Source organism: Polypterus senegalus, chromosome 9 (assembly GCF_016835505.1).
Source record: "Polypterus senegalus isolate Bchr_013 chromosome 9, ASM1683550v1, whole genome shotgun sequence".
Classification (NCBI taxonomy): Eukaryota; Metazoa; Chordata; class Cladistia; order Polypteriformes; family Polypteridae; genus Polypterus; species Polypterus senegalus.
Window position 1 is genome coordinate 45,680,928 of NC_053162.1, and position 13,304 is coordinate 45,694,231.

Consider the following 13,304-nt stretch of genomic DNA (forward strand, 5'->3'; position numbering starts at 1 on the left):
ATAATAGTGGAGCTAACATAAAAATGTTTTATAAAATTCCACTGGGCAGCCATCAGAGCCTGCTGCTTTCCCAATTTGAAGTGAGTTTATAGTGTTTCACAGTTCCTCTGCAGTAAGAATATCTAGCTGTGGTAACTGTAATGAAGTAAAAACTCATTAGATTGTGTCTAAACTTCTTTAAAATGAGTACAATATAAGGACTTACTGTAGTCTGTAAACATGTGGGTTATATGTGTATGGTGAAAGATTGTATCCCCATCTGCATTTATGTATTTAAAATTTAATTTCCAACTCCCTTTTCAACTTATTTTAATCTTTTTTTTTTTTTGTAATTGATTCATTTCTTATTAGATAAAAGAAACTCCAACACCAAAGCAGCAAAACCTGTACTGGTTTATATTGTTTTGATCAGTTAGTCAACTGGCTGCTTTTTGCCATTAGTCTTATCAACAAATAGAAATTAACAAGAATCACAATTTTAATTTCATAAACCTAGATTTATATAATATATTGTTATTGTCTAAGTTCTCTAATCAGTAAATATAAAATTGTCTTCATAAAGCATTTGTATACGAACATACTGAATTAGACAATTATTGTTACTTGGAAATTAACTAATTGTCTACAAACAAGGCAGCATTTGTGAACATGCATTTCAACAAAACACTGCTTCAGATTGCAGTTTACAGATTGATGTCTACTATGTCTGTGCACAGTAGATATATTAGTACTATGTGAGATGAATAGAAAAGCTGACAAATGCAAAAAACAAAAATGTCATAAACAGCATTTATTTCTTTTCATATACAAGAAATCAATAACAAAATATATAAATTGTAAACATATTATAAAGCAAATTAAAAATGAATTTTCACAGAAAACTTGCACTTAAATTTAAAAAGCAAAATAAGTCAAAACATAAAATATTGCACCGACACAGAGCCTAGTTGCAGCCCAAATTATTCTTTTATTACTTCTGAAGGTGACTGTTCACAAAGGCTGAAATAATCACTTTTATTTCTTTATACAAAGTAACAATGCTGTGGAAATACATAGAGAGTATGTATTTGTGTACAATAATCCTTATTTTATACCAGTTGGTACAACCAATTTCTAAATTCAGAGGAACCCTATATATTTGACCCAGCAGCTCCACTGACTGCAGAAGGGTGCATAAAGTCTAACAGCAGTTTTTCATCTAGTGCTACACTTCAAACTCCACAGAGGATTAGTGTTTTGTTTATTTTTACCTTTATTCTAGGATTTGTATTTGTCAGATTCTTAAGATTTCACCTGCTGCTGTTTCTGCTCAGCCAATATGCACTAACTAGAATACCGCAACCTGTGGTACAAATCAAAAAGATGGGTTCCCAATCAAAACGTAAATCCCTTTTAATTTAAAAATGGCAGGTATGCCTATCTAAGCATTCTTCTTGGTTATCACTTTGCAATATGTTACTTGGTCCTATATTGTCTTGTAATAAAACTGGAATATAATATTCCCTGGCAATGTTTGCTAAACACATTCTGCACATAAATATATTATTCCCTTTCCTTTCATTATATATATATAATGAATAATATATTATATTATATATGCACTTTCAAAGTCCCTGGTGACCAGATTGAAGCAAATATGATGGAGCGCGAGTCCTTCACCCACATACACAAGTGAGGGTTAGAGTATATGGGTAATCTGCAAATTTTAATGTCAGAGGAAGTTACGTAATTTAGCAGCTTAGCTGTAAACTGTTCACACTGCAGGAACAAACAAATTGAGCTCACCAGTTTTTTTTTTTTTTTATATAAATTAACTAATTGTGATTGGCTATATTATAATAAATGTGTGAGTGACATGAGCCAGTATGACATTACACGTCTGTTAATATTTCCCAACATGGGTCCTGTAATTCAAATTAAAAATAATGAAGGAAAATAATTGATTAAAAAAGTTTCATTCCTTCACAAAAGGAAAGAAAATATTCCATACTTTTCATTAATTAAATCTACATTTGAACTAGAAAAAGATACTAAACATTTAGTGTATGTTAAATTATAAAAAGCAGAAGATATTTAAAAATCACTCAAAATTTGTAGTAAGATAAAATACCCAACATAAATAATATAGTTCTTCAAAAATCCAAAAAACATGGATCTAAAGAACATGCAGCACCTTTTGCTAGAATTCAGGCTCTCATTTAAGAACAATTCTTCCCTTCCATTTTATGATTTTTTCCCAAAATCAATTAAAAAAAACCTTAACAGTGCCCATTTCTGCTAAATATAAGCCATAATTCTTTCTATGTATTTGTGTTCAAACTTTTCACTTTCAATAACTGATGTGCAAAACTAGTTTTCTAATTAACTTAAAATGGTATTCTGTTAAACTCCCATGTCCAAACATCAGACACTGTAGCATGCACTGCAATGGTCTACCCAACTGACCAATTAATAGAAGCTGGGGATACAGAAAGTTACAATTCTTTGGGAAAGTTATTTTATCTAATAAATGGTGTTTGATTTTAAAATATAAAATAGACTTGGATTGTATAGTTACTTCCAGTTGTATGGCAATGAAGCCACAAACTACAGTGGGTAATTGAAGATGTTCCAAACTGTGAATATAAACACCGACATTACACAATGCAACTGTAATCAGACGGGGCTGGCCATACAAGAACAAACCTTATTAGACCCAAAAAACAAGGCTCCTTTCTTTCTCCCTTGATATATCTAAAAAAACTCTGTTACATTGTGAGAAGAGAACCATTTCTTGTCATGAAGCTGGATTAAAAATGACATTATTACAAAAGGAGACTGAACAGCGCTGACAAACTTGTACTTCGAAGTAACCATTATGTAGAAGAAACAGAAACCACCTATAATAATGACTAAGACTCTACAATTAAGGCTTGTACACCAATCACAAGTAAAATGAACATACTTGCTCTGGTTTTTAATACCTGTAAGGCTCAATTTAATAATCTAACCTGTACAGGGTGTACATTTGTGTGGTATTATAGTAGAAATATAATGGTAATATTTAATATTTTAAAGAAATGGGTGTTCATAGAATGATGATGCAAGTTATTCTCACTGGAGGAAACAGCCACAAAGTGAAAGACAGGAAGGACACCATATTATCCAGTCCTGTTCTGTCACATAATGGGAAGCTTATGTGAAGGGCTCTGCAGTCCTCAACTTAATAATAAATGGTTTTAGGAAATGATATCCTGGTAGATGGCATTAGTGGTTGTCTGTCCAAAGATGAAGGCTCCCAGAGTCACCATAAAGATTCCATAAAACACCATGACCCACCATCTGTGATGAAGAAAAAAAAAAAAAATTCAGTCAGATTTTAGATAACTGCATCGCCTGTATCTCATTCATGTAGTAAAGCGGACAACAGGACTCACTTAGCTGGCTTCACTTCTTGGATTTCTGATAACTTAACTTGAATTAAACACAACCCTGTAGGAAAAAAGTGCATTTGTAATTTTATATTCTGCTACATTCACTTTGTTGACCAACAATTATTTATATTAAACACAAATGCAATTAAAAAACTTGAATAATTTTAATTAAGAATACTGATAATTATTCACCTATGATGAAAGTTGCAGGTTATTATATTTACTGATGTTGTATATTCTACCTGAAACTCTCTCCATCATATTACCGACATATTTCTCCTAATGTCTCTTGCATTGCCCCTTTGGTTGCCTTATGAGGGCATGAGCAGATCATGTTATACCTATGCGCTCTGCTCCCCAGATGCCTCAATGTACAAAAGCAGCTGATAGTGTCCTTTGGGGAAACACAGTAAAATAACTCAACAGAACATTTGTTTGCAATACATGGACATTTTCACTTCTGTAAATTTCCTGAATGTGTAGAAAGAGTGCTGACAGAAAGACTGGTTCTTGTATTGGTATATTGCATGAGATTAAGAAAGAGGACACATTATCTTTCATGGCCTACTGTATTAACCAATCAATCAATCAATAGGCAGAAAGGTCATGGATTTTAAAATACATTTACACTGAATTGCCATTTGTTTTAGGTACACTCCCAACATTCCAACGGGCCATATGGCACATGACAGTGGTGTGTGGCATTAATTAGGCAGGCCAGTGTTTCTGGCATCAGTAATGTTAACTTACTGTGCAGCCTTGTTTGCGATTCTGTATCATCATTAAGTGTAAGTGACAGACACCACATACAGCCGGCGATAATGCATCTTTCACTTTTACTACTAACCCAGTGATGTCTTTGAACGTCAGATTACAATATGGTTTTACATAAAGGTTTTTCCTTTGAAAACGGTTATGTTTGCTTTAAATGCCTGTAATGTATGTTCCACACACACACGACTCACATTTATATGTTTAGAAGCGGTCTTTTTAGGCGACTTTTCAGCCATAAAAAGTTTATCCATCATAACTACAGCTTTGTTACCTTTTGGACCAGGTTAACAATTACTCTTTGCTATTTAAAGACACCACATCTACTTTGTGCTCTGCTGGATTAGTTTAGAAACTGAGCGAACTGCCGAATTGTTCTCATCGTCTTTTATGCCAAACACACTCATTACGTGCATATGCATTATATATCTGGGTCTGTAAGACTATCATTGACTAGCCTGCAACTTATAAAGTGATATTTTACGGTTAGTAGTAGAAAAATGGCACTGCAAGGATGGTGATTTTGAACACCAAGTTACTATAAGGAAGATCACTCATCTACCTCTGAATTAATAATTTCAAAACATTCAGTTTCAAACTCTGAATGAAAAATTCACCAACTAATAAAATATAGTACTGTACATTTTCGGGTTAATGACAAAGACTTTTCACTGAATTTCAGACAGGTGCAACAAATAAAGAGAATCACATACCTGGGAACACAAAAATGAAGCATGCTGCAAGTCCACCAATAACTGAGATTACACGACCAATGTCTGGGATGAACAGTGCCAGCAACAGTGTCAAAGTGAACCAAACAATGGTCTGAATGATCCGTCTTCTACGCTCACGGGTGACATCCACCTCCAATGGCTCACCCCGAAATCTCAGCCACAGTCCTTCGACCACAGCTCTGTGTGCAGAGAGAGACGGAAGGATGAACACAGCAGATTTAGGTCTCTTAAAAGTTTAAATTCATTTTAAAATTACACAGGTAAACTTTGATAACTGTGCTTTTACAGGTGACAAGATAATCTGAATTTAACATAAACAGTTAAATACTGTAATACTGGACAGTTATTGCACTCATTTTGGTTGCTATTACACCTCATAGCCTTGTTATAATCTACAGTTCCTCTGGATATAACATATATATTAACCAGTTTGTTCATATACATACTGTACAATCAAGCAATTATAATAAATCTAACATGTTGTTTGCTTTATGAAGCACTGTAAAATTTGCTCATTATTTGTCTATATTACATTACTTCCTTATTTCTTTCCTTTATGATGTCTTGACTTAGTGTAACTTTTGCTCTCAACATTGACTGTATACAACATAGTCAGAAGTTTATTGGAAATAATTGTTTACATAGTCTGAACAATACTTTTGTTTAGATTACGCATAATTTTATACAGTAATTCTTACCCTTTATTCTTGTGTTAAATTACTAGTAGGTATTAGAGCTTAATAGTAAGGTGTTTAAATGAATACAGTATGAGAGACAGGACAAGCAATATGGACAACTAAAGCAGCTTCCATATCATACCTGTGGAGATTCCCAAGGCTTTCAATGAACTCCTCAACAGCACAATGGAAACGAATTCAATTGGGTGTTTTCATGTTTTAATTGAGATAAAATAAGTACATCCCACCACTTATCCCAACAAGAAGGTAAATAAAAATAAAGAGAAGCAGAAGGCTTAAATGGGAAGCCACACACGTTCACTGACTCTGTGCCAATCTAGTGCTCCTGATCAATTTAACACACATGACAATGGAGTCACGCTAATCAGATAATGGCAGGCATTTCAAAACTTCAAAATAATACTGTAAAACAAGGGAAAGGATTTCAGACCCTTTATGATACAAATGCGAAGTATAAAGCTTAATCAATGTATTTCTAGCAGTTTCATGAAGCAACTCTGCCAGTGGCGTTACTAAAGTTAAGTATATGTACAACACTCATAATTTAAAATGTTTCACTATTAATTATTATGACAAACAACATAGTTTAAGATGTAGGGTTTACTGAAAAAATGCTACTGTTGGAATAAAGATAATTTCAGAGCATTTTATATACTGTAACATCCCTTGCATTAATTAGCCATTTACCCCAGATAAATTAAATGAGACTTTTGAGTGAAAGATAATTTTGGTTACATTTTTAGGAATTAAGATTTTTTGTTAAAGTATACAACCTATTTTTGCAGAGGACTACATTCAATGCTCTGTTGTTGGATGGTTGACTTAACTTAAGTAAATTTCACTGGGGGCTGCATTTTCTGTTTTTAATTGGACTCCTGGGCTAATTAAGTGATGTGTTATTTCCCAAGTTCTGTGTTTTGGGAACAATATAGAAATTAGAAAGCTAAGTTTGATAATATATATATATATATATATATATATATATATATATATATATATATATATATATATATATATATATATATATATATATATATACATATATATACATATAAAATATATATTAATTAAAATTTACCAAGCAGTTATACGGGAGTAATGTATTTTTTTTTCTTTTTAACAGTATTTTCATCTTGATTTTCATTCTACTTTTCTAGGTGTTCTAATTGCTTAATTAATCCATTATTTACTAATTAATGGGTCTGATGCTAAAGTAGTTGCAGCCTTTAATTATTCAGTGCTGTTTGCCAGCATGTCTGCTCTGCTAATTTTTAATTGTCATTATTAAGATACAACAAAGGGGAAAAATGTACAGAGAAAGGGGAAAATATAATGAAATCAACAAAAGAGAGTTAAGCATTTAAATCTAGAGCAAAAATAGAACCAGAAAAATAATACCAGCTAATTAAATGAGATCACTGTTTTCAGGTGTTGGAACAAAAACCTGCAGCCACAGTGGGTCCACAGGACTGAGGTTGGGAAACACTGACTTAGAGCATGCTTTCTGTTTACTGGGCTCACAGGCACCATCTAGTGGATTTTTCAGTACAATAAGGCATTTTAAATGTGCTAAATACTTGCATTTCTGCCATGCAGTAATAGGAGTAGTATCGTCATGTTTACGAAGTTCAGTGAAATCTCCACTTTCTGGTGAGATTTTAAATAAAAATGTGTTAAAATGCAGAACTTATTTAATGTAAAGCATAAATCAGATCACCTGACACACTCCTTACCATTAGTTTCTAACCAAATATTATACTGACAGCAGTAAACTCTACCATAAATTTTTTTTCCCCTAACACTACTTATATATTCCTTATTTCTGTAAATTGTACATTAATTAATTAATCAGTATAAGAAAGCTGCTGGCATATATTTCATCACATCTGCCTGTGTTTGGTGTATAAAACTGGAACATAAATACAGTCTTTATGAATTTCAACTTTCTAAATTTTAATTTCAAATAAATACAGGTTTTATAAGACTACAAGGTTTTAAGTTATAAGAGAGCACCTCTCTGAAAAGAGCAGGTTAAACTGTACCTGCCACAGAAGTGCAGGATGGGATAGGAAGTAAGCACACATACTATGATGAAAGCTCTGGCAAAGGCCACAGCAATGTCATTAGAAGGATAGGACATCAGCACATCTTGATTAACTGTAGAGCCAAACGTCAAGAAGCCACAAACCCCTAAAAGGAAAAAGAAAGAAAGAAGAACCTATCAGTGTGATTTATCTGGTACACAGATAAAAAAAACAAAGTGATATAACATATGAAGTTGATTTAAAAAATAAAATAAAATCACATTATACGGTACTAATAACGATCCACTTAATAATGAAAGGCTATTAATATCTCTTTCCTTTGAAACAAGCAATAATTTTTTCATAATGTACCTATAGATAGACTAAAGGGGCTTCCAACAAAAGAGACTAACATGGATCTCCAACAAAAAGTATTCTCAAATGAAATTTAACAGCAAGAATCAATCCATCGTCTTACTTCCATCTGAGGGTTTCATTGTCAATAATAGTATATCACTTTGAAAGGTTTGTTGACATGTGCAATTGAAATTTCACAAAATTTTCCAACACACTTCACCTTGTCAAAATTTATCTATCAATAGAATACATTTTTCAACACTGATGAAAACAAGTTTTAACAAGTAAATCATGTAACTATATAATGAATTAATCAATTTTATTTCTGTAAACATGCTGCCAATGCTAATATGAAAATGAGTAAGAAATTAGACTCTGGCTTGACTTTTCTCTGTAATGGAAGAAGAAGATTAAGCATGTAGATGGATATTTTTCAGTCAGTCTTGTATTGTTCATGTGTAAAACCAATGATAAATATACGCATAAATGTATGCATTCTCAAACCTGCTTAAGTCAGTTTGGGGACATGAGGGCCTGGTATCTATGCCAACAGCACATCAGTCTATAAATGCGCCCATTCACATACAAACCCACGTTCACCCCTATTTTATATATATATATATATATATACACATATATACACACACACACACACACACACACATTCATATCTCTAAAGTAAGAAGCTTGCAAACCTTGAAAACAAGTGCAAATTAAAGGGGTGATATTTCCTTATCATCTATATATAAATAATATAGCCTTTAATACTGTACACTCAAATACAGTATTCACTATGGATTACTTACCATAGAAAAAACAAGTGGAATAATAACTAAATCTTTCTGGACTAAAAGCGCTTTTAAAATATTTAAATTTAACGTGCCAAAATAACAGTGGTCAGACCTGCTGTATTATGAGTTTATCATACTGAGTTCGATTTCCATGAGAAGCTATTTCTTGCAAGGAGTTTGCATGTTCTCTCCATGTATGCATGGATGTTTCTATGGGTACCCCCCAGTTTTTCTTCCACTGTATATCCTAAACATGCACATTGTAGGCTACTTGGCAATTTCAAATTGCTCCAATGTGAATGTGACTAAGTGACTAGGCAATAGACTAGCACCTCATGGTTGGCCTCTCCCTTATGTTTAATGCTACTAGGACAAATTGGACACCACATAATCTTGAATTTGATTGACTTAGTTAAAAAGTTTTGCTATAAACCCGAAATTCTCCAATTTTGGTAAATCTGAAAACAGGCAAGGACACATTATCTACAATATGCATGTTAAAGTGTTATTACACTTTGTCAAGTATACAGTGTGGGGTACAGCCCGGACACAGACTGGTCTCTAGTCCAGGCCTTTCTCTCTGGTCCGTCTCCACTCCTCTCCTCCAAGACTTCGTCCTTCTTCCACCCGACTCCAGCCGTCGAATGGAGGGAGGCGGCCCCTTAAATCCACACCCGGACAAGCTCCAGGTGCTTCCTGACACTCCCTTGTGTGGCGGAAGTGCCGGCTGCGCACCCGGAAGCACTCTCCGGGTGTCCCCGTTCCTCTTCCCCCCAGCACCTCCTGGTGTGGCAGAAGTGCTGAGGTCCAGGGCTCTCTGGGCATTGGGGCGCCCCCTGGCGGTGACCACGGGCCCCTACAGGGTTGAGTTTCAAAGCTCTGTACCCGTGGTCCCCAAAGCAACCAGAGCGGTCGCCCCCACATGGTCTGGGGAAGGCGCAAGACCTCCTCCGGTCCTCCTGGGTGTCCTGGCCGGGTCGCCACCCAAGCCATATCTGACAACAGTAAGTATAGAGTAGCATCTAATATGATAAGCATGAACAAGCATGGTATCAGTATACCACATGTATTTAACATTAATTCTGGAAATGGGATTTGGTTCACTCCATCACTTGATCAGTCTTGAAGACTCAGACTCAGATAGCATCTCTATAATACAGAAAAACATTTTAAAGTCCTTTCCCCTCAAAGATTCCAGGATATGGTTGGGAAAGACCTTTCACTTAATATTTCAGAAAAGGAGTGGAAAGCAGCCATACATAGAATACAATCTAGTTCCATATGAGCAAAGCATTCAATCATTCAACTTAAAATCTTTTATCCAGTGCATTTATCTCATTTCAAATTGTCAAAAGTGTATCTAGGGCAAGCTTCAACCTGTGAACATTGCAATCTAGCTCTATCCTCACTGAGCCACATGTTTTGGGTGTGCACCAAATTAACATCACATTGGACAAAAATCTTTGAATGCCTCTCAGACAGCCTTGGTGTCACAATCACTCCTAACCCACTAACAGCTATGTTTGGTGTACACCCAAATGGGCTTAAAGTGAAGAAGGACAAAGTGTAATTGCCTTTACCTCTCTACTAGAATGTAGACTTATCTTGATCAACTTTTAAGTCAGTGGGCAACTGATGTCCTATACTATCTGAAACTGGAAAAAATCAAATTATCATTTAGAGGATCTGTTCTAAACTTTTTAAAAATATTGCAGGATTTTATCAATAACATTCTAGAATAAGCATCTATATCAGGGAAAAAAGGATACTTTTCCCTTCTTGATACTTTTAAAGATTTGCTCTGGCTGTTCTCCTATCTTTCTCTTGGGTGGGGGATGAATTGTGGTTTGTTAAGTTTGACTTGACTTGACTGATAGGATGTTATTTGCTTCAAATAAAATTAATAAAAAAAAAATATGAAATACTCCATCACACAAGAATACTGGTTAGAGTGCAGTCTTTTAATGTACCAAAGTTTAAGACTTTGGGGTCTTTTATGCAAAATTTACAATTATTAATGAATAAAAAAGCATTGCAACAAACAGTAATGCAAGTGTTCTGTTGTACATACTGTACATCACACATGTACAGTAAATAACTCATTATGACATGTTATTTTGTATGTACATTATACCAGAGAATTACAAGTAAATATGAATAATTTTAATATGCATAACAGTACATAGTGAAACACCAAATGTACATATTTTAATCTCTTACTGAGAAAGAAGTAAAACTCAGAATGAGATTCCTGAGAAAATCCTGATTATCCTAAATAACAAGAATTCATGCCAAGAGTGATATCACATGTTTTAGGCTTTTATGCACTTTAAGACACTTTTTGAAGTTGCCTGAGTTTTTATAATTTTTTTTATTTTTCACATGAAAATTAACAATGGAAATGACTGAAGCTGCTATTAGTTTTACAGTGAAGCAGAATTAAATTTTTTAATCAAATCTGGCTCTACTGTAACCATATCACTGAGACAGAAGATAAACAGGATGGAAATATGTGTGATACAAAATTACTATTAAAGGCCAAAATATATCTTTCTTTAAAGTGTTTCTTCAGTAAGTTATCCTATAATTACATGTTTATAAATAATAAAAAAAGATTTTACCTGTGCCAGTATACACAAAAAGACACAATATCATGCCAACTGTGACAACTCGTCCCCAGGATTTTATCTCTGGTTTCTTCATGCTGTTGAATACTGGTACACTGCTCACATGACACTGTGAAAAAAAAAAAAAAATAGGTATGAAGAGAAAAAAACACAACACTACTTTCTAAAATGTTAAATTATCACAGATACTCACGTATTAGTCGATCTCGCAGATAAGTCGAGTGTATTTTTAAGCCGAAAATTACAAAATTTGTTATGACCCACGTATAAGTCGAGGGTAAAACTTGGGTTTTTTCATGGCCCGTTGTCTTAATAAGCACGGTCTTCTCACCAATCCCTGCTACAGTTCGATTCTCTGTCATATCAAATGTCATTTGCGTTTCATCCATGTTACCAGTGTTACTGAGATCAAAGTCATGCCTTTGTCTTTGCTTGATAATAAATTTATGAATGGAACTGACCTTTTCTTCTAGATCTTTCAGCAGCTTCTGCGCGATTTTTGTTTGCCGACGAAGGCACAGCCCATATCTGTTCATAAACCGCATACACCAGCCAGCCGATGCTTGAAATTCCAACAAAGGCTTATGTGGGCGTGGTGGCTGTAGCGAGCTTCAGGGCGATCTGCGGTGTGGGCGTTTCTCACCTAGTGCACAGGTGAGGGACTGCCCACATCTGTGATTGTTCCTGTGGCTAATGTGCTGCAGCTGCTATGTCCTCTCTGCATATAAAGAGAAGCGCGAGTCAGTTAGAGAGGAAGGAAAAATGGAGAAAAAAAAAAACAAGGAAGAGAAAGAAAGATGGAGGTGGCTAGAGAAAGAAGGACAGTGAGAGAGACAGTGCGAGTGGGCGAGCGAGCAAATGAATGCTCGCAGGCAGCTGTGTGGAAGCCAAAACAGAGTAAAAAAAAATCAAGGAAGAGAAAGAAAGACGGAGGTGGCTGAAGAAAGCAGGAGAGAGAGAGAGACGGTGCGAGTGGGTGAGCGAGCAACGAGCACTCGCAGGCAGCTGTGTGGAAGCCTGAGTGTTAGGCCGATACCCAGGAGTCGAAGTAGAATTCGCTCCCGCTGAGTGATCATGTAGCGGGAGTGACCAAAGAAGAAAAGACTGTCCACGTAAGGCCAGGACGGCAGCGGGAGTCGGGAGGCTTGAAGGTGAAGTCCTTGGTGTGGGCATCCTGGATGCCAAGGTTCCAAGTCTCAGGCCTGGGATGAGTGCCAGACCGAAGCCAGGACCGGGAGGACTCCAGACCTGTGTGTGTGCGAGAGAAAGGACAGTTGCTGAGAGAGCGTCTCGCCTGCTGTAAAGCCCAACCGGGAGAAGCAGGTGAGACACTAGTTTAAAAGAGGCACCGGGCTTATTGATTTTAAAGACTGCTTCCAGCAACATTTTAACCTCGGGTTTTTAAAGGATTGTTTTTCTATTTTATTGATTTTTAAACCTCCACGTTTGCTTTATGGATTATTTATTTAATGAAGAGTTCTTTTGCATCACTGCACTGTTTACTTTGAACACTGATTTTGATTGACTGTTTTAAATAAAAGCACTGTGCTATTACCCAAATTCTATGGAAAACTGTGTTGCCTCATGGATAAGTTGACCCTGTTTTTTTTAATGAATTTTAAGGCATAAATTTTTCGACTTATACGCCAGTAGCTATGGTAGCTCTTCACTTTCTTCTTTTAATGCAATACTGTATAAGAAATTGCTACTTAATATATAAGCTAAAGAACAAATACAAAGTTATCAATTAATTAACAGAAAAAAAGTTAATCGTATAATACATAAACATGTTATTCATTCAGCATAACATTTGCTAAATCGGCTTAGAAATATAATTTAGTTTGTCTAGATATACAGTAGCAGTCTTCTCAGTGAACAAATACATCCTC

At 35.1% G+C, this 13,304-nt stretch overlaps 1 protein-coding gene across 2 annotated transcripts in view; it reads right to left on the bottom strand.

The window, feature by feature from the left end:
* Positions 1 to 1,000: 1,000 nt before the first annotated feature.
* slc38a7 (solute carrier family 38 member 7) overlaps positions 1,001 to 13,304 on the bottom strand; it is a 44,804-nt gene continuing 32,500 nt past the window's right edge. For both annotated transcript variants that reach the window (XM_039763059.1, XM_039763060.1), the window contains 5 exons: positions 11,410 to 11,524; positions 7,659 to 7,806; positions 4,898 to 5,097; positions 3,417 to 3,471; positions 1,001 to 3,321 (listed from right to left, as the gene is read on the bottom strand). In XM_039763059.1, the coding sequence (XP_039618993.1) occupies positions 3,219 to 3,321; positions 3,417 to 3,471; positions 4,898 to 5,097; positions 7,659 to 7,806; positions 11,410 to 11,524 (621 nt within the window). In that variant the 3' untranslated portion in view covers positions 1,001 to 3,218. The remainder of the gene's footprint in view (positions 3,322 to 3,416; positions 3,472 to 4,897; positions 5,098 to 7,658; positions 7,807 to 11,409; positions 11,525 to 13,304) is intronic.